Source organism: Drosophila grimshawi, unplaced genomic scaffold (genome assembly GCF_018153295.1).
Source record: "Drosophila grimshawi isolate 15287-2541.00 unplaced genomic scaffold, ASM1815329v1 contig_1369, whole genome shotgun sequence".
Classification (NCBI taxonomy): domain Eukaryota; kingdom Metazoa; phylum Arthropoda; class Insecta; order Diptera; family Drosophilidae; genus Drosophila; species Drosophila grimshawi.
In genome coordinates this window covers 2,008,028-2,030,160 of record NW_025062891.1, presented here as the reverse complement: position 1 = coordinate 2,030,160, position 22,133 = coordinate 2,008,028, and the positions used below count along the sequence as shown (strand labels likewise).

Genomic DNA, 22,133 nt, shown 5'->3' with positions numbered 1-22,133 from the left:
ATCTATTTTAAAACGCTTTTTTAAATAATCTTCCATTTATTGGATACATTTTGGGTTTTGGTCCAGGCCTTCCAAGGACTTGCTCCACTGTGCGATATTGCCTTGAGTCGCTTCAGCTTCAAGGCCAGTGAGTTGGGGAATTCGAAAGATGATTTTCCATCATTTTGCCCCCAACATGGAAATGACTTTTTACATGAAAGTTGAATTTGCTGATGTTTTTGCCGCTGCTGCTGCTGCTGCTGCTCTTCCTCTATTTATTATATGTCCATAGCACTTACAATATGCAAAGTAATATTTCATCAAGAACGTCCTTAAGCTACATTGACAATGCCTTATCTGGCAATAATTAATTATATAAAATGTATTTTTCATGACAGTCTTTAATTGAAAATCCACTCAAAATTCGAAACGAAAAGCTTGAAAAACTTCCAAATCTTGCTAGACTCGTGCGCAAAATATGCTCAAGTTTCTTATGGCATGCCAAAAAGTTTTGACTCCCAACTTTTTGGGGTAGGCTGAAAGAGAGAAAAGTCGGCCCGTTCATCATATGCTATATAGCAACTCGTAAAATTATCGTTGAGTGTTGCTTTACTTCTGAGTTGAGCAGTTGAGCCAACAGTTGACTATGGCCTTGGGATAATGTCTAAAACATTTTGCGGGATATTGTTATTGATGGCGTAAGGGGGATGGCAGTCGAAGGGGAACCCGGTTGTTGGCTAACCACAAGAATTTGCGGACGGGGCTTATCAATATTGGGTTTGCTCGCTTTAGCACTAACTGAGTGCAAAAAGCAAGAGCAAAAATAAAACTCATTAATAATGGGAGCTTTTAAGCTAGCTGGAAATTTTCAACAGGTTAACATCGGTAAATTTAATATGCAACACAAGTGAAAAGGGTGAAAATACCCTTGGAAATTGTATTGAATATGTTGCTTAAGAGAAATGGGTATGGCACATTAGAATATTATTAAGATCTAAGCTTTGTTAGCTTTCTTTACTTTTAATTAAAAAATATAAAGTGTTACGAGACCCAACTAAAATGGCAGTTAGATTATAGCGTTATTATTATACTTTGTTACCGAAGGTATCCAGAGTATTTTTGTTATGTGCAATGTCCTCCACTACGAGGTTGGGAAGTCGATAAAAATTGATAATTGTAAATCGATAAAGCCACCTATAATTATCTCTTACAATTTTAAAGCTTTAGTTACTAAATTTAGTTGTTTGGTTGGCTCCCGCCACTAAAAGTCGGAAGTGACTGTGTTCTCCACAGTTTTTGAGCCAGAGCCATTAAATTTGGCTTGTATATTATGTTATATTTTACTATATTATACTTTCCAAAATTTGTAAGCGTGAAACAACAAATTTTGAAAGAATGTTACTAGTAGATCCCAGCAAACTTGGAAGGTAGATTTCTAGGAGACTCCTCAAACATTTTTTTTCAGCCACGCTTACTCCCGCCATCAAAATTCACAAAAGTCCAATTCTAGCATAATTTTAAAGACAAACTTTGAGAGTTGATTACTATGAACGTCCTTCAAAGATCTGTATTTCTTATATACACCCACCTTGTTGGGTGATTTTAGAGTCTTTCGCAATCAATTACGCCCGACTGCAACTTTCTCATTTGTTTTCATAATATTTAGTTGCTGATTTAAGTTTAATTTGTAAATAAATACAAAATGTCTATTGTTTCGTATTTTATTAAAGTGAAGACACTTCACAGAAACAAAAGCGTTATTATCTTTACAATATTTAGCTGATTTAAATTTGATTTGTAAAGAAATACAAAGGCGTCAATTGTTAAGTGAAGATACTTAAAAGAAAACAAAGCATTATTATTTTTACAATATTTAGTTGATGGTTTGTAAATATAGATGCATAATATTAATTCTAAACTTGTTCTCAATTTTCATAACTTGTAAATCAAGACAGATACTTAAAAAAAACAAAGTTCCATAAATGTTTGAAAGTGCTTTTTAGTTTGGCAGAATCGTACAAGCGAATCTGTTTGAAGTAAAATCGCTTTATGAAATCAAATCGAGTTTGTCAGCAAGTTTCATATTCATTTTGACAGAAACATGAGCAGAAATCTGTCTGTAGACACTCCCTAAGTTGAAGTACCATTGTAACAGAAACATGAGCTGGATTCTAGCTAATACTTGGCTGCTGGGTTCATATTGCCCATGCCATGTCAAGTGGGTCAGACGTTGCAGACGCACAACACTGTTTAACTTAATAGACATAATGAAATAATCATAGACTTAACGAATTGTAAATTGTAGCTGTGTGAAATTTCATAAATTAACTAGAGAATGGCCAAAAGCAACAGGCAGCAACCATAACAAAAGCACAAGGCATCCACAAGAGCAATCAAAGGCAGTCAAATTAGCAGTATTCAAAAGGAGATTTAATGCCAAAGTCAAACTTGTTGCAAACTTTAGCAAAATCAATGCTGACAGCAGTTTCTATTATTGTCATTCTTAAGCTGACAGCCCAGTTTAAAGCATGGGCCGTGAGCTGAGTACATGTAAATCTCTACAGACTAATTAAGAACCAGTTGCAGACAACAGCATTACAGCAGCAACTACACTTGGAAAAATAATCGCCCTGAAAGTAAGGAAACATTTCTGGTTTTTACAAATAATTTCGTAACATTATAAATATTTTTTTTTTACTATTGTTAAATGCTGTTAAAAGTAAAAATATTTTGCGTGTGTATGTGAAGGGGTATTGAGTTGAAAGTTTTATATTGATGTGTGCAAAGTCTTTCCAGTCGTTGTTTAAGCAGGAGTTGTGATGGGACAAAAAAAAAATATTATACAATACACATTTTACAAACACATAAACAGAAATGCATTAATAACTTTTTCTTTTTTAATTTTTAATTAAGAAAAGAAAATCTCTTGTTTTTTTTTGGAAAGAAATAAACTTGCATTTTAAAAGTGAAATTTCTAGATAATACGCTGAGAGTTTCTTTTTTTTTCTTAGTGTACAACAGATGTCGAAGTGCACAAATGAGAGTTGAAACAAATCTTTTAACAAACAGGCTGCGACAAATGAAAATGGGAAATGGGGAATGGGTTGTGGGTTGTGGACTGACTGTCGAATGTGCATGGGTAATACTATTACTTGTCAGTTACCAGTTACGGGTTGCCGGTTGCCTGTTGACTGTTGGCTGTTGCCAATTGTCGTCGGCTGTACAACTGTCAAACGCCATGTGGCAGCAGACAGACAATTGCTCTGTTAGCCATGTTAGTGATTGCAACAATGTGTGCCATTGCGTGCGTGTGTGTGTACAAAGGTAATTGAACAACATTTGTTGAATGCCTTGTTACAAATTGCCGCAGAATGAAAGAGTGACAGAGATAGAGACAGCGACAATAGCAACAAAAATGGGGCAAGAGTGAGAGGGACAGTCGAAGCGTGTCTAAGTGCTGCAACATCAGGTGTGGCAACGGTGTTCGCATTGTCAGCGCCAGACAGCTGGCTGATTTTTCTGTAATATTAACTTCAGGGCCATATGTTCGTTTCTGTGCGACTGTCAGCATTTTGTACCCATCAAAAAAGACGTCAAAAGGGATATTAAAGTGTAAGAAAATTGAGTACTGCCAAAAATAGACTTGTGGAAAGAGTAATCATATTTCTGAGTCTTACCGCACTTGCCAGTTTGTCAAGCAAGCCAAATATAATCAGTTGATATTATAGTCCTGCTAATAAGCTTAAAATGCTTTCACAATCTCAGCTGTCTGCCCATCTGCTCTGAGATCTTAGCAAATTGCAAAGAATTCGATTAGGCAATTGCCATGAAAATCAGTAAATTATAAGATCATATATAATCATGATATATGGCTATATTTCGTGATGCACTCCACTTTACCATATTTTTTTTATTTTTATGAATTTTCTCAAATAAATATTTCCGTTAAGCCTGCTTGTTGAAGCATGTTTCTTCATTTTGAGCTTGTGCAGTTCTGCAAACCTTAAAGCACTTCTAGAAAGGAATAAAGTTTTCAAATGCCTCGCAGGGTTTAAAACAATTTTTCGCGAAGAATTTGAAGTCATTACATACAACCTAGTTTTTTCTGCAGATTTGAGTTCGAAAATAAAAACCATATTTAATATTTCATTAATAATAAACCAGTTGAAAATATCGATTAAATTAAGAATGCAAAGGAGAGTTTTAATTCACAAGCCCGAACTGAAATTATCGGTATACGAGAACTTATATTCCAAATTTGAAGTCTCTATCGTTTATAGTCTCTGAGATCCCACAAGCAGACGGTCAGACGGATATGGCTATATCGACTAGTCTGTGGTTTTATTGATCCATAACAGCACACAGATTACTAATTACAAATTTGGCAATAAATATAAATAATGTGTTGTTTGTTGAAATTTTTCGTAATGGATTATGATGAAATTTGATAATCATTGTTTTTAAATACCGAATATTATTGAAATTGATTTTTGTTTATTATTCGTTCTCTTGAATTGGAGCTTTATTTATGAATGTATTTTATTTTACATATTTATATTTTTGTGGAATTATTATTTAGGCACCCTTCTTATTTTTCTTGTCACTGATTTGTTGCACACTGGCCGCAATGTAGCCTGTGAAGAGAACCACTTGCTTGCTGATATAGCTGAATTCTACGTAAACTGGCGTTTCTATCGTGACAGCTGGTATCAGACTCAGATCCAGACGAAAGCCGCGCATATTGTAGGCTTTGTCTTGCTTTAAGGGGCAATGCTTGGGAAAATTGCTGTAACGGTCAAGTATCTCGCGTATGATGCGCAAGAGGGTTACTTGATTCTTATTGGAGAGCAACTGGCAGCCATCAGTGGTCACATTGAGCACGACAAACTTCTGAGTGCGGCGTGGCAGGACAATGACTATGTCGAAATCGTACACATCCAGCGGTTTCACCAACACAAATTCCATATTCAACGTGCGTCGTTTCGGATTCTTGCTGAGGCCACAGTTGACGCTTGCCAAGAGATTCGCATTTGGATGGCTGCCTCGAGTGCATGTAAAGTTCACGAACTGCAGCTCAAGGTCATTCTGTACTCGTATATTCAAGTTAATCCCTATTCACGTCATATACACACACATAACGTATACGCACCTTGGCCGTAGCCTGATGAGCCAGTAGATGCCATAAGATGACGACAGAAATTGCCAACGGCGTTGCGTACATTTCGGAGCTATGTTTGAAACTAAACGCATTAAGCAAAACAAAAGCAATTGAATTGTTAATTCACTCGTTAATCAAAATCTGCAAATAATGCCAGCCACTGACGTTTGACTAATGTGCAATTAAATATAAATATTATTTGCCAGCAATAACACAAATACACTTTACACATAATATGGTTAAGGTTGAATGGGTATAACAAATAGACTATTGTAGATGACCTGAGAATTGTTTTACTGTAACAAATTAAAAAAAAAAATTACAAAAGTATGTTTATTTAATGGTAAGCTACAGACAGATATATATATTTGTTTTTTAATTTTCATTTAATTATCATATATTTGATTGTTATACCAAGAAGTTGAGCATTTTTAAGGGTATCTAATATTTGGCGTCCAATTACCTTTTAATATCCACAGTATATATGTATATATATTAATGTTTTTATTTAAGCAGGTTAAGCTTACACGCATATTTATATTTGTTTGATTTTATTTAAGCAGATTAAGCTTAAGGAAATTACCGAATAATTGCTTTAATCAATCAACATTTTCAGTTGCCATATAATTTTTTATACATAATAATAAAAGCATGTTGTTAATCATAATTACACTCTAATGGCTTGCAAAAAATAACGATTATTATTATTGCGAGATGAAATAATTATAACAATTAAATCGTAATTAGTATGATTTCAGTAGCATGCATCGTTTGATCGATAACTGCCACCGATTCTCCACTATCGATACAGGTCTGAGAAAGGGATGGATAATCGACGCGAGCGTAAATATGTTTGTGTGTATTCTGCATAGTCCCGTTACCCGTTACGATTTCGTGTATGTATGTATGTTTGTATGTATATAGTTTGGGCTTGTGAATAAATTTATGCGCTGCCTTGGTTCTTATTTCCTCTTCAGTACCTGTGCCTGCCTATTAAGCTATTATATATGTAGGATTTTGCCCTGTTTATTATTAATATAATAGATTTAAGTATATTACAGTGATATATAAATATTGGATTTACTACCTAATTTTCGACTGTAAAAACTACTTATTTCCTCGCTGCGCATCACGAACTCGATTCTCTCGTTTTGCTGTTCTTCCTTCCTTACATTAATGCTTATGCCGCTGTTAGATCTGTTAACCAGCGTTGCCACCCAACAGCACTGTAATCCCACTGTAACTACTCGTTACATATATTTAACAGCTGGGCTCGGGGTATTTCAGCATTCTTACTTTTTAAATTTGCAATAAAACTATTATATTTATTGTATTTAACAGCTGGGTTCAGGGCATATCGTAGTCCAGCTCACTCGACTACAGTATTCTTACTTGTTACATCATATATTTTCTCTAGGAAATAACACTTGGCATAGTTCCCGTGATTTAAAAAAAAAGAAGAAAACAAGTTTGTTTTAAAAGTAGCTTTTGGTTACATGGATTTAAAGTTTCTTCTACCGGTATTCTGTTAATTGCTGTGCAACAGTTGAAATAATATAATTTTAAAACCAGCTGCAGACCAACTGAGGTGCGTTCCGATGATGCCGAGCATCTGTTCGACCCCTTGGGCAGAAATTTTCCAGTTCGCATATTCTCCATTAAACAAAAGTTTCGTGAACCAGCGGATAATTTTTGTTCTACTTTACTAACATGAGTTGTGTCCAGGTTTAACCTTAATTACTAGATTTTACCCCGTTCAACTTTACCAACATGAACGAATGCAAATTGTGCACTGTTCGCTTCGTATCCTTGTGCTACGGCGTTGTTCTTTCAAGCTGTGTATGTATGTGCCACAATATGTAAACTAAGAAAGCTCTTCCTTGGGAATCGGATATGTATATTCAATTTGCAGTGCTCGTTAATAGCAATAAAATCATAAATGAAATTATACAGGTCCGACGAAGCGGCAAAAAAGGACGATTCCTTGTAGCCCTGCCATTTGCAGAGAGCAAATCTCTGAGAACAACCGTGCAAGTGGCAGGCAAGCTGCGGTAATAAAATAAAATAAAGGTCATGCCAATTTAGTTGCATAATACGCTTACGCTTACCACATCAGAGCGTATTATGGTTACATATTCAATTTCTCATATATGCATTTATTTACCAGCGGATTTAGATAATCGATACTATTCTAATGTATTTGACGCCAAGGTCTTTCGATCGATAATATTTGCTTTAAATATGTCGAACACTACAAGCTGTTCTCTTTCGGTGTAAGTCATATTTCCAGTAGTTAATAAAATGTATCACAACGGGTGAGATTGCTCAGTTTTTCATAATAAATAAATACATATTTGACGAAGGTTGATCCTTATAATAAATGATAATAATTGAATACATATGTGCTGAACGTTAATGCTGAGAGAGGATCATATTTAAAAGGGTATTGCTTGATCGATACCATCAAAGCAGATTCTTCTGTTCTTTTGTTGAATTTTGCGGCCAGCCAAGTGTGTGAAGTTTCAGCCGCAAAAAAATGCGAAATGTATTACCGCATTTCTGTGCCGCTTTTTATGTTGCACGTGCCGCACGACCAGTTGCCTTCTGCACATATCTGTATATAAATATATTGGAATTAAAAATGCCAGAAGCGTTTTCGCTTTACAAGGGCCTTTTAGGTGCCGGTTGTTCACTTTGCGTGTATGTGTTTGTTTAATTTGTTTTTTACTTTTAGGTGAAAGCAAATTTATTCTATGCAGCTGCCATTGGTTCAGCAATGAGTGTATATTTATTTCCATAATCTATTTGAATTTTATGAAATTAATTTACTTCAAAGAGGCACTTCAGCTAAGCAAATTCTTCACTTGTCGGATTCCAAGTATAAAGTCAATAAGCCGAGGAGTTCGCATTACGTGAAGTATTTGCTTGTTTTCCAAAAACTTTTCTTGAGTAATGCTGATGTAATGTTAAATATTGAATTTCTTATGATGCGCTGTGATATTTGGGGCTTTATTTTTACCGAAATCCATTTTATTTAACAAATAATTCAAATTTATAACTTTAGAATAAAATGTAATGCGTTGAACTTAATTTTCGTGTTTCGAAAAAATAAATTATTTTTATTTTTTAAATTATATAATATTATATATTATTTAATACTGACTGTAAGATAAGACTTAATTTTTTCTTTCTATTATTATTTTTAGATATTATTCCAAGGTATACTCTATTTATTTTTTATTTTTTTATTAATTTAATCTTAGTTTTGATAAATGTTTTGAGTTTATTTATTGCAAATCAAATTTGTTTGATTAAATTTGAGATAAATTAAAGTTTTTGATCTATGTATTGATTATCATTATATATTCAGATTTGCAATTTCCTCTTATTGCACTCCTGCAATAGACTGAATGTAACACTGCCACAGCAAACCTTTGAACATAAACATGAGCAGCAGGTGCCTGAGAGTGCTCATATCATCAGTCTAATCAGGTGGAATAATGCGGAAACGGAAATTGCACACACTGCCAACGCAGCGTAGACTTGCTGTCAGTTAAAGTATGTGTATGTTTGCCTGTGTGTGTCTGTGTGTCTGTGTGTGAGTGGGTGTCTGGGTAAACCAGAATCATGTAACCATATGCTAGTGCTATTCTGCACGTGGACCTCTGACCAAAGCACACAGCGAATGTGTTGGCTATGAACATTTTGTGGTTAAACATAATGCAAAATATTTCCTTTTAAGGATGAGAGTGGCGGTTTGTTGGCAATGGAGTACAGGAAATTTTAGTCGGCATATTAATTAAAAATTACATTTGGAATCTAATTATATGTTGCAAGTTGTGTGCACAATTTGCACCTGAGTGCGTCAAATGGAATCTGACTACCTGGTAAGGCTGGTTACGATAGGCGTTATTGGCGCTCTGCCTGGCAGCGTCTGTTATCGGTGCCAAACACACATGCCACATGTCTCAGCACATATCAGTTGACTGAATTTCGGAAAAGTGGGCGTGTTGTGATCCAATGACATTAACTTCAACTAGCAGTCTTAAATTGAACTTTCTGAACAGCTAATCTGAGATACACATCACGAGAATCAATAAATAAATTTAAAAAAATGTTATGGTGCTTGACAAGAATGTTTAAGCCAATTTTTGTTAATTTGTCGACCTTTATTTTTAGTTTTATAAATTAATTTTTTCACTTTTAGTCAACATATGATAATTATATACTTAATGGTTTGGAAACTAATGGCACAGGTCAACTTTTATATTAAATAAATAATAATAAAATACAAAATAATAGTTGCGGTCAGTGTTCTTAATATTTCAATGACTAAGACAGAATTGACGTATAAATGTTAAATTCTTAAGTTTGGAAAAATGTTGAGGTTCATATAATATATTACAGTTTTCTTATCACTGTTTACTTCATTGATATTCAATCTCCCTTACAAAATGTATCGTTATTTACAGTGAGTGTCATTTGTTCATAACCATAAAGTCTAATCAATTGCCACTTTGGGGTTTGCATCAAATGTCAATGTTGACTGATAAGAATCGAAACATTTGGTTAACCCTCGCTCACACACATACACACGCATCCGTTCTTATCGCTGGTTAGCGGAATTTACTAATAAAAATAATAAAAAAAAATGTATATATTAACAATGTTCCCAGTCGCAACAGCTGTCAGTGCTTTTGCGGCTGTTCGGTGACTGTTGCCTCCTGCTGTTGCCTTCGGGAGTCTCTGAGAATTTACCAGAAGCAGCACCTGAGTGGTTAACGCTGCTCCTGCTATCTGTGGGTGTTGCAAAAAAAAAGAAGGAAAGTAATATTAAAAACGTCAGCAATATATACATCTCGATGTTGGCTTAGTGCTTTTCCATTTCAGCTTTCAGTTCTGCCTGTACTTCTGGGTATTGAGGGTATTTACAGCAGCTGTAATGCTTCAAATAATTTCGAGTATCCTGACAACAAAATGCGAGATTTGTGTGGGGAGAATAACAGGAGGATAGTAGCTGCTTGAATAGCCATTAAATAAAATTTATTTACTATGAATCTAAGCCAAACTTTGAGCAATATCAAGATTATCTCTGCTTGGTATAAAAAAGAGTAGCAGGAAAATACGACAAGATTAAATAGATATAAATCGAATTTGGTGCATAGCTGCGTAGGGTATAGAAAATAAGACGTGACACTTTTTCATATTTCATTATAATACTGTCGCTGTTGCATTAAATTTCACACTGCTTTTATAATATTAATGACTTGTTGTCTGTTGCAATAAATTAACTTAATTGCAAATTAAAAGTGTTGTTCATCGTTGCTCGATGATAAAATGAACTCCATTGTTTAACCACAAAGTTTTGCAAAATGGGTGTGGATTTAATTCTGAGAAAACTAGAAGACAATTAAAAATTGAATAAATCCAGGACAGAGTCCATTGTGAGAGTCTGTGTGAGCCTGTTGAATATCTGCTAAGCTACAAATAAATGTGTCCTGAACAAAGAGCCGTATTATATCAAAAATAAAATAATTGCACTTGTTAATTCTACCACAGAGTCGTAACAGCACAATTAGCTTGTTCATTTAATTAAGTGTTTCTCATTTGTGTCTTCTTGCAGTTTTGTCCAACCTGAAGAAGCGCTTCTTTAGGCGCCACCGGCCGCCACCATTCCTATGCCAGCCCGCAAGGGGCTGCTCGCGCCCCAGAACACATTCCTGGACACAATTGCCACACGGTTCGATGGCACGCGTAAGTCAAAAGATATATTATACACAAACATTTATATAAACAAGGGCAAAAGTAGGAGGAGGCAGGTGGACATTTGTTCCACCGCATCTTTACTTTACAAAAAATAAATGTGGTTTGGATTAAAATTTATACACAACATTACAACTCGGCAATTTAACGAAATTCGGACTCGCCTGGCTGGCTACACCCCTTTATATATATGTATATACAAATTAGGAAAATAAGAAGCTTACTCGGCGCTAATTTACTTGCAATTATTTTAATTATATTGCCCCTTTGTGGCTATGACTCTGACATAAATTAAATTAAATTTGTGCATTTTTGTGTAGAAATCAGGGTTGAGTTCAGTGAACACTTATCAAACAAGCAAGAAATTACAGTAATAATAATATTGTTCAAGGACATTTTCCCCACTGTCAGCTAGCTTTCATATTTGTGCCATAAGAGCATTTTGTAAGACACACATGTGTTTCTTTTCACGTACAGCTCCATTTATTAGGTGAAAATGTTCCACAACTTGTGCTGCAATGCATCCCATGGAAACTGTCATCGTCATTGTCATTGTTATCTAATGATAGTTATCTATATGATAGATTACTTAAAGTGATAGATATTCACTGCCTCTGTGCTCAGTTCTGTCTCTGTTTAGACTGCAGCATATGTTTTCACAGTTGCGAAGGTGTCAACAAAGGCTTCACATTGTTTTCTTACAAACATCAATACATGTTCACAAGGAATTGGCTGTTCTGGTAAGCATGTGCCATAAAGTAAACCATGTCCAGTTCTTATTAATTGCTGGCGCATTTATCAAATTTTGCAACTAATCTCTTACAATCCTTCTCCGAATTTGCTTTGAATCTATCTAACAAAAATCCTCTTATGGCAGAAGTGAAGAGGATTGCCGACAATGGGGATTATATCCATGAACAATGAGATTCCGAAGACTTGTGGCAATCATGAAAAGAAAACTGAGAAAAAGCCCACAGAGTATTCCGTCTTTTATGTTTTTTATTAAAGAAGGTGTTAATCAAGTCTAAATAGGCCATATTATTGCTAATCGCATAATAAAGACGTTTTTTTATTTATGAAATCACAAATAAACTTGTCTGTGAAATGAGAAAACCCTTCAGAAAGTTCTATTATTAGAACAGTTTTCGTACACGCGTTAATAATAGTTTGAGGAGTAACATTGGCAAGCTGCGAAAAAATATTTATATATATTTTATATACATTATGTCAAGAAAGTGTTTGGATACAGAAAAATTCATAGTTTCTAATTTCGTTTGCAAAAATATGTATTTTATTATTGATTCTTAATCGTTATCATTTGTCTTCTACAAACTGGACTTCTTAAAACCATAAAATGAACAAGTTAAATGAATCACCTCCTCAAACGCATCACATTTTGCATGCTTACATTTGGGCAAACGAAAGCTGCTTTTCAGTACTATTATACGTGCAATCCGTGAAAAAAATTGCATAGGAAACAAAAATTCTAAATTTAACATACAATACGACAAGGAAATAAAATGTAAAATGATTTAACAGGATTTAAATACATATGTGCATAGAGGGACGACTCAGCTCGTTGAACTGATTAATATTTTATGGGCAGGGAAATGCCACGTTGCGGAAATGGGCAAGCATAAAATGGAAAAGTTAAATGATACTTACGATATTTACTTAGTCCTTCAGCGTTACATAATTTGCAATGTATTATTTATGGGAGTTTTATTGAGACGGCACTGTGCTTTAATGGGACATAACGCTATGTATGCATAAGCCCGCCCAAGCGGCATTTGGGCAACTCATAAAAAATGTCACAGGAAATGCGGGTGCATGCATATAAAGGGAAATCGGCCCTTTGAGTTTTGGGCGTTGGCACGCGAACAACGCACCGCATATCGGCAGGAGCGGAGGCGTAGGACAATGACAAGGACAATGAGTGTACCCATAGAAATCTGCACTGGCAAGTTAAAACTGCAGATTTACGTTAATGTTTGGGTTTGCATTGTGTCCTGTTGCCAGGCAACGGAATACACAATGGATTCTCAGGCACAAGGAAACTCATAAAATGATTTCCATTTGTCAAAACCTTTTCAATTCTTCATGAATGCACAAATAAAACTGTTAACTGTTCAACTTTTCAGCTTTAAACAATGCGAATTTCATTAGCTGACAATTCAAAAATGCTAATAAGCTAAATGGACATGCAACCCTTTGACATTTCTCATGGCTACCTGTATCTTTTCTTTGTCAAGTGATTCACTCTGCAACATTTCACCCTTCGAGGGGGCTAGCAAAGTGATTAATGGTCTCTATGGCTAATATTGGTTACTTTACCTGTAACTTTGAAATTTGATGTAACAAGCACATTGAGACCTCACTTGTTATCTGATTGTAACAAAGGCTTGACAAATTTTAATAAAATGTCTATTTTAGGCCAGCTTTTTGCTTTTGACAAAAAATAAAATAAAAAATTCCTTTATAAATTAAAAATTATCAATCTTTTTAAGAAAAATCAACCCGAAATTTATAGAACGCTATTCATTTGGCAGGGACAGCTTACCTTTTTATTAAGCAATTGTTAAAAAAAAACCAGGTGTTTTCTTTCCCTAATTCAAGGGTACATTTCGCTATAGAATATACAAATTTGTGAGATTACAGGCTGTTTTTATATGAGTACACTGAATTCTTAATATTAAGCATTAGTATTTTAAGATTTTACATTTGCACACAATTTGGGTAGTTTATAAATTCATATTAATTAAATTATAATAATTTCTTAAAACCAGAAAAACTTTCTAGTTTTCAGATCGATATACATTTTACGTCGGTTTTTAAATTTCAGCGCGATTTTTTGTTATGCAAGTAATGCATTGACTTTTAATATACTCTGTAATTTATATCAGCATAACAGGGCAGTTTAATGTTTATGATAAACAAGCGAACAATACTCATTTCTAAATAAATAGATAAGTATTTCCTTTTCATCTTTCTCTTCCTCTGACTCTTTTGTCTCTGTCTTTATTTTGCTAAGTCGCTTTCACTGCTATCTATTCCTGATTTTTTTTCTGTTTTCCTTTCTTGCGCTTCTTTCTCTGACTATCTCTTAGAGATGGTTGGTTTATCTTGCTCTTTGCCAATATCTCTATAAATCTCTTTTGTTCTTACTGTAGTCTTTCCATATTAATTACTGCATTTCAGTGTGACTTTAATGGTCTTAAGTAATGCCAACAGATTGTAGTACATATTACCAAATAAATAGACGACAGGCAATAATTTTTGGATGGCACAGCCTGTAAGTGATTTGTCTGCTGGGCGCACATGGCGTATAATTGTTGTTGTGCACAAGTTTAATGCGCGTTGACAAGCTGTGTGCAAGTGACATATATGCATGTTATGTGTCTGTACATACATATTCACATACATTTACATATACACATACGTATACATATACCTATACACATAAATATCTGTAGAATTTTTGCCTAGTCAGCACCTCAGAGAGTATGTACAGTATGCTGCTCAGTCAAGTATTTAATATGAGAAGAATGTGCCCAGCAGCAATTGGCAGACTAAACTGGCTTTTAAGGTCACTTAACTTTCTAATGGCATCAAATACATACACTAAATGATTAATAAACTTTTTTTTTTTATATGTTTTCATAAAATTTGCTGTTCGTTATATTTGGTTTATTGATTCCATCATTCATTTACAACTTTATGTGTGGGTTGCAGCTGGCAATCTTTCATTGAGTGCAAATTGATATTCTGTCTATTCATAGCCACTCAATGCAGCCTTTTTACAAGTACAAATTGTATGTTCGCTTTTATTTATGGTCTTGTCAATAGATAGACACAGGCTTTTAAGGGGATTTGCGTATAATACTCGAGTTGATTCACTCGTAATGAAGGCTTTTGAAATCCCTTTAATCAGCTTTGACTGTAATCAAAATCGGCGTGTTTTTTTACCATTAATTTATTTATAACTAGTAAAAATGTTGGGCTGAATAATATAGTGGAATCGTAATAAATTTAAAAAAAATACATATTTCTTAACAGCAATCAGTACGGATCCATTAATTGGCAGTAAAGAATTTATGATTTTTCATATTTTTTTTAACTTTATTACTCGAGTTTATTTGGAAGTGCAGATAAAAACAGTGAAATGATTTTCATGTATTCGCATTTCCATCCCGTCACTTTTTGTGCTTGTGTTTACGATTGCAGAGGAACTTCTCACGGGAGGCAGTCAATTTTTGATGAATTGTTGCAGACAGTAGCAAGAATTTAATTTCAGTTTATTCTCAACACAGAAACGAGAAGCACAGAGAAGCGAGCCGTGCTGCAATTTAATTACATTTTTGTTGTTTGTTGAAATCTTTTATTTGTTAAAATAATAGATCGTTGGCTGCAGACCAGCTATAAAATTCATTCCACAATATAGCACATAACACAGTTTAATTAAGTGTATTGAAAATTGCATAGAAATTCACAAACATTTCAATAATTTTGTGTGCTGCTATGAATTTTTAATCCTTATTCCTTATTCATATAAATATTTTTTAATCTATTTATGAAATTGAAATAGAAAATCCTTTGTTTTTGTGTTTTGAATATGATTTTAAATTAAATCTGACAAAATTTAAAAATTGATGAATTGATTTAGTAAAAAAATGAATAAATCTGTCTTTCAGCTGGGAATAAACCAAAAATAAAATAATCTGGAAACAATTTCCACATTTGTTCAATATTTGGCGCGTCACATCATCATTAGTTATTTTTGTGGAGGTTTTAATATGAATTTGAATTTGTTGTTACGAACACGAAAACTGAACTTGTAGCCTTGACCCACGATATTCCACAAATCTACCAAAATACCGTCTTATTGATCATTTACTTGTTAATGCCACTGATTGCCATTGATAGTCATTCCGCCAATCATGTATACAAATGTAGGGGCATAGCTTAAAGTCAAAGAGCAAATTGTATGAGGCCTTAGGTCGGACAATGAAAGCAGCAGGATGTCCTTCACAAAGGGAACAAAAACTATATGTTATGCTATCTACCCAAAACAAAATAAATGCTCCATCATTCATTTTACTTCACAGACTCGAACTTTGTGCTCGGCAATGCGCAGGCAAATGGCAATCCAATTGTTTATTGCTCGGATGGGTTCGTGGACTTGACAGGATATTCACGCGCGCAAATTATGCAAAAGGGTAAGTCGACAGAACAGAGGCGGAGCAGAGGCGGGGCCGAGGGGCAGACGGATAAAAGGAAAGACGGACAAGTTGACGGAACAAACAGCTCAAGACTTCAATACTCATTTTACTGTATTTGTACATTTTGTTCAATTGTTTGCCAACGACAACGCGCAACATCGCACAACAACAACAACAATAACAACAACATCGATGATGACAAACAAAAATGCAAAAATGAATGAACACTACAATAAACAACAAATAAAAACAACAACAACAAACCCAAAACAGGCTGCTCATGTCATTTCCTTTACGGGCCGGATACAAAAGAGGAGCACAAGCAGCAAATTGAGAAAAGTCTTTCAAATAAGATGGAACTAAAATTGGAAGTTATTTTCTACAAAAAGGAAGGTAAGGCAACAAAAAAAGCAAAAAACAAAAGACCTTGAATTGCGTGGCAAATTGTGTTGTAAATTGTTTTCATTTTTAATTAAAAACGTTTTTTTTTTTTTTCAACTTCATTTGGCATTTGGGGTAATTTGTGCTCGACAAAGAGGAAATTACACGCCACGTTGTTTGCGGCATCAGCTGACACAGTGGGGGAAATTGTGGCACAGCTGCAAAAGCTGACCACACACAAAATTAACATAGTATTCTTAAGATACTTGTCGATTTTAATTTATGCAGGAAGCGATGCAAATAAAAGCATAACATAACATTTAAATATAATAGTCTGATTCCACTATGCCCAACTCTTCTCACATTCAACATTTCGCTATTCCAATATGAGTTTCCGTTAGCTGATCGGCCTTTTTTTATTTGCCTTTGCAAATGAGTAACAAAAAACAATTAAATTAAATATAAGACAGACCAAAACCACTTTTCAGCAAACAACACAAGAAATGTAAACCAATGTAAAAAAGGAAAAGGATTTCATTTCCATTTTGCTGTCAATATTAAAGTGCTTATTGTTTGTGTTTATGAGTAATAAAACAATTAATTTAAACATAAGACAGACTACAACCATTTTTCAGCAAACAACACAAGAAATGAAAATGGATTTCATTTCCATTTTGCTGTCAATATTAAATTACTTATTTTTTGGTGTCCTCTTTTTATAATTTAGGTCAAATGGTTTGTTTTTATATACTTGGTTATATTTTGAATTCCTTCAAGATTCGCTTTTACATAGATATTCACATCCGACTCGGTCTGATCAACGAAATATGTACATGGTTGTTAATCCTGATCAACAAAATATGCACTTCATAGGGTCAGAGATGCTTGACCTGAAGTCAGCAAAACACATGTTTAAGTCATCATTAAATTAAACTAAATTAATTAAATTACAGTTGTATTTTTAAGCAGACGTTTAACTTTATTTTCTATTCTTTTTTCGTTTTATAAAATCAATACAAAAGTCGAAAAAACATCGAGAAAAGAACAAAGTACTCGGGGCGAATTTCTTACATTCACAAAATACTTTACGAATGTTGATCATACAGAATGTTGTGCCTTATGGGAAAATGACAAGGTCAACATCCTTTACATACTGTAGACATGCAAGAATGGAAGAAATGTTAAGAATGGAATCAGGCTATAAAACGAAGTGCGCCAAGTTTCTGACTGCCTTAAATAAAGAAGCTACGCAAAATCGCAATTCACCTTAAAATGCTTTTATTAAAGCCATCGAAATACTAAAAATAATGCTTAAGCATACATTGTATAAATAATTATGTGCCAACTACAAACTTTGTGGAAGCCATCAGTTTTCAGCTGGTGTCATTGGCTTGTAAGCTGAGTGGGTCTGTGTTTTATGGGGTAAAACTTTAAAGCTGTGGTTCACCACATGAGAGAAAATTGTGTTAAGTTTTCACAACCAGCTGTAAGGGATTATCACAATTGCTTACCGAAAAGAACAACATCAACAACAACAAGAGCAATAAGTGAAAAGCTGTAAGTCAATTGTGGCACACGTCCACGTGCGTAGGTTGCACAAAAAGTTTGTCGTTTGCCAGCTGGTTAACCACCAGTGGTTCCACCAGAGTCTTGCCACCGGCACTCTTTTGAAGCCTTAACCATTCGTATTGACTTTTAATTTAAGACACTGGTTGACGATGCTGTTGCTGTTTCTGTTTCTGCTGCTGTTGCTGATGCTGCTGTTTCCAACACCGATGCCGCATCAATTTTGCGGTGCGTGGCTCGCATCAGATGGCTTTTATTGAGTTAGGAGCCCTGCCTTGAACTAGTTTCCTGTGGCCTGTCGCAGTCTCACAGGAGCAGCTGTGCAGATCCTGTTTCTGCCGCACAACACAATAAAGAAATAAATTTGTTCGCATTATTTTCGCACGTTCGTATCGCATTATGTATTTTTATATATTTTGCTGTGCTTAAATGCGGTCACGATTAAACAGCAGCCAGAACGACCTATCTTCAAGTGGTTGAATGGATATTATGTCTTTTTGTCTAGGCTATTAGCTCGTCTATAAGTTTTCTAATTAGCACTGTGCTTAAAACTTTTAACTCACTATAGACAGGTTGGATGGGTTTGCTGAATTCTTACTAATAATTATGCATTAGTTTATGGCCTAAGCACCTCGAGCGATATTTACAATTAACTCTGATAATTAAAATGGTGGTTCTATTGTGGTCTAATTGAGTTGGCATGCAATTATTTTTTGCATACCATTAAGCGCTAATTAGCTACGAGTGCCTCACAGGGCACCGAGGCAATCACAACTGGCTGCTTACTAAATTTGCATTTGACTTTGCAGCACGCGACGAAAAGACCACAGCTATGTAAGCACAAATTAAATCGATTTGCACCACAAAATGAACTGAATTGGAAATGATCAATCACCAAATTAACAAGTCGTATTCACTACTTAGTTGCACTCGGAAAAAATATACATGTAGTTTGAAAACTAGCATCGACGGCAATTCACTTTAGTATTCTGAAAGGGTTTTTCGTTTCTTAATTTAGAAAAATATGTATAATTTCCAGGGTGTACACTGAACGTTTCCATTAGCTTTTAGTTACATTGTTATTAAAAATTAGTATTTTAAGATTTCGCATATACATTTTCGATAGTTTATAAAACTTATATTAATTAGAAAAAGCTTATAATTTTTCAAAGCTGAAGTCTAAGTCGAGTTTTCTGAATTTCAAAAACGATTGGTTTAATTTATATTTTTTAGAAAGATTTGCTCTTATTAAGTTATGTATTTCTGATTGTAAGGATTTTATTTCCATATATTTAGAAATTATTTCTAAAAAGCTGAAGATTTTTATAGATTTCAGAGCGATTTTAATTTTTATCGATTTTCTAGATTTCGAGGCTATTTTTTCTTTTAATATTTTAAGCGATAATATTAGTCAACGTATACAACTTTAAAAAAGTATTTCTGTTTTTATATAAGTTTGGTTAATACTCCTATTTTTTTGGACGTGATTAATTTGATAAGCTCGAAATAAATGCTTATTTTCTTTCTCTGCACAGGTGCTCCTTTTTGGTGTCTTTTTGATATTGTGCCCATTAAGAATGAGAAGCGGGATGTGGTTTTGTTCCTGGCCTCGCACAAGGACATCACGCACACTAAAATGCTGGAGATGAATGTGAACGAGGAATGTGATAGCGGTAAGTAGACAAAAAGAGTTAGCGAAATATAAAAAAGTAAATAAAAAAAATAGAAACTAAAAGTGTAAGTCATAAATTGCACATGGTCTGGCCATGACAGCAGATAAAACAGCGAATTCACATAAATTAATGCACTTTCGCGCACAAAGTTACAAGCAATCATTAACAATTAACACAGACACAATTAATGCACAGAGAATTATGAATAAACACACACAAACACACACACACACACACACACAGGCACAACCACAACCACAATCACACCCACAGCCAAGCCATAAGACTTAAATAATCCGTAAGTTTAAAAAGCAGATGTGCAAAAGTTTTTAAAAGATTAGCCAAACGTCTTGGAAAGGTACAATTTGTATATATTTTGTGTATATGTCAGCGGCTACTCTGTTTTCCAGAGTTGTGCACGAATTTGCTTAAATTTGTATTTTATTTTTATTTTTGCTTTATCATCTTGTCAACTGTGTAGCATTTTTGGGTATGAAGACTTTTTGGTTAACCTGGGGTAAATTTATCAATAGCTTTTTGAGTTCTTGCATTTGAAAATAAATATATCACAAGCTAAGTTTTATTTTTTTAAATATTTGCCTGTGCGATTTTTATGCGTTGTGTCAAATTGTGTTTTATTTATTTTTATTTATATTTTCTCACATGAAATGGATTTTAGTTTCAATTAATTTAGCCTTGTTTAGAGCTTTGATATATTGATGATATATATGAAGGCAAACATAAAAAACTTGTTTACTTTGCAAGATATAACAACTAAAAACTAATTTTTAAACACCTGCCTATTTATTTATTTATTGTTTTTGTAATGAAATTTCAATGTGAAGGAGAGGGTATGCAATCTTCGGTTATCAGCAAAATAACTTTTATTTTGTGTTCTTTTAATTTAAATAAAATTTGTGTGCAGCTCTAAATCAATTTCAGTTCAACTGCATTTTACTTATTTTCCTATTTATATTCAACTAGTTCGAATGAAAGCTTTACTGGATTTTGTGTATTTAGACTTTACTTTAATGGAAATGAAATTTCAAATGTGAACTGAAGGCAATTTTGAATACGTTTCAAGGCGATTTAAATGGAATTTTAATTTAATTGAAATTGCTTAAAATGTTTTCTGTTTAAGAGACTACCAATTAGACCCACAATCTTAAGATACTAAATACAGTCGGAAAACAATTTTAGTTAGCATTTAGCGAATTGGATTCCGAATTTGATATGCTTACAACTGTGAATGGTGAATAAGTTAGTACAAAATGTCTGCTTAATTCCCCAGAGGACAGAGAAACGTTGGAACAAAAGAAAATGAATTGTATGCTTAAATATTGATGTGAGGGGAGACAACTCCAAATGGATGCTCCCACACAATTGTCTAAAGAGAATGACACGGGAATTGTTTGGCTGGTGCGCCTCGAGTGAAATAATTCGCGTAGGTCATTGCGCATTCAACTAATGCGGATTAGTCGAGTAGACTGAGTTCAGTTTTTGGAATTGTTGGTCGGGTTGTGTGGCAGCATTGTTAAGCTTGATGGCTGCTTGCACTCTGGCATTTTGTGGCAGGTTTCATTTGCAGTTTTATTACCATCATTATTCAGCACTGTGTCACTGTCACTGTGTTGTCACTGCTCTTGACTTGCCAGTCTTGTGTGGTTTTTGTGGATTTGCAGCTATGCAAAGTCCCGAGTCCTCGCAAATTATGAGCATCTCACAAACAACAGCAGTTGTCGGAATCACTTTTCCCCAGTTTTCCGTATGAGTTAATCATATAATGCTGTTGCCATGCACTGTCTTTCTGTTAAATAGTATTAACAATTGTTTTAATAGCAACATAATTCGTTCAGTTGTTGCACAAACTGTTGCACACCGCATGCATTGCCACAGAACTTGCTGTCCGTCTGACAGCTTATGTTCTAAAGCAACCCAAAACCCAATTGTGGTTGACAGCTTTGTGCGGCCTGTCGCATCTAAGTTGTAAACTTTTATTTATAGTTTGCCACTTGTTTAATTGTGAAATTGTTTCCTAAAACAATGCTTTTTCTTTTCCTCATTCCAAGTTTGATTTTTCTAAAAATAAAGAAGAAATGTATCTAATTTTTTTTTATATGAGTACCAATAATTCATTCAGTATCTTTTTGTTATTTATATTATGATTAAAAATTACTAATTTAAGATTCATATAATTTAATTTGAAAGGTATTATAATTTTGGCATGACATTCCTTCTCATGAGCTTAACTTTTTATCAGTGTTGTGACAAATGACTATCTTCTTCAATCTACTTTCAAATTTGTTAAAATAGCATTAAAAATAATTTTTTTAATGCCATTGTGTAGTGCAAAGCTGAGAAAAGTGCATCATTGTCTGCATAATAAAAGGTGTA

General features: G+C 34.2%; 2 protein-coding genes across 2 annotated transcripts in view; one reads left to right on the top strand and one right to left on the bottom strand.

Moving 5' to 3' along the window:
* LOC6560010 (potassium voltage-gated channel subfamily H member 8) overlaps positions 1 to 22,133 on the top strand; it is a 70,732-nt gene that overhangs the window by 21,677 nt on the left and 26,922 nt on the right. The window contains exons 2-5 of the mRNA XM_043216446.1: positions 10,761 to 10,891; positions 16,006 to 16,116; positions 16,393 to 16,512; positions 19,602 to 19,739. Coding sequence (XP_043072381.1) covers positions 10,816 to 10,891; positions 16,006 to 16,116; positions 16,393 to 16,512; positions 19,602 to 19,739 — 445 coding nt within the window. The 5' untranslated portion in view covers positions 10,761 to 10,815. The remainder of the gene's footprint in view (positions 1 to 10,760; positions 10,892 to 16,005; positions 16,117 to 16,392; positions 16,513 to 19,601; positions 19,740 to 22,133) is intronic.
* LOC6560011 lies at positions 4,555 to 5,200 on the bottom strand. Its single transcript, XM_001987078.1, has 2 exons — positions 5,129 to 5,200; positions 4,555 to 5,064 (listed from the first exon to the last, which is right to left on the bottom strand). Exons 1-2 carry the CDS (start codon positions 5,198 to 5,200, stop codon positions 4,555 to 4,557), a joined length of 582 nt encoding a protein of 193 aa, XP_001987114.1.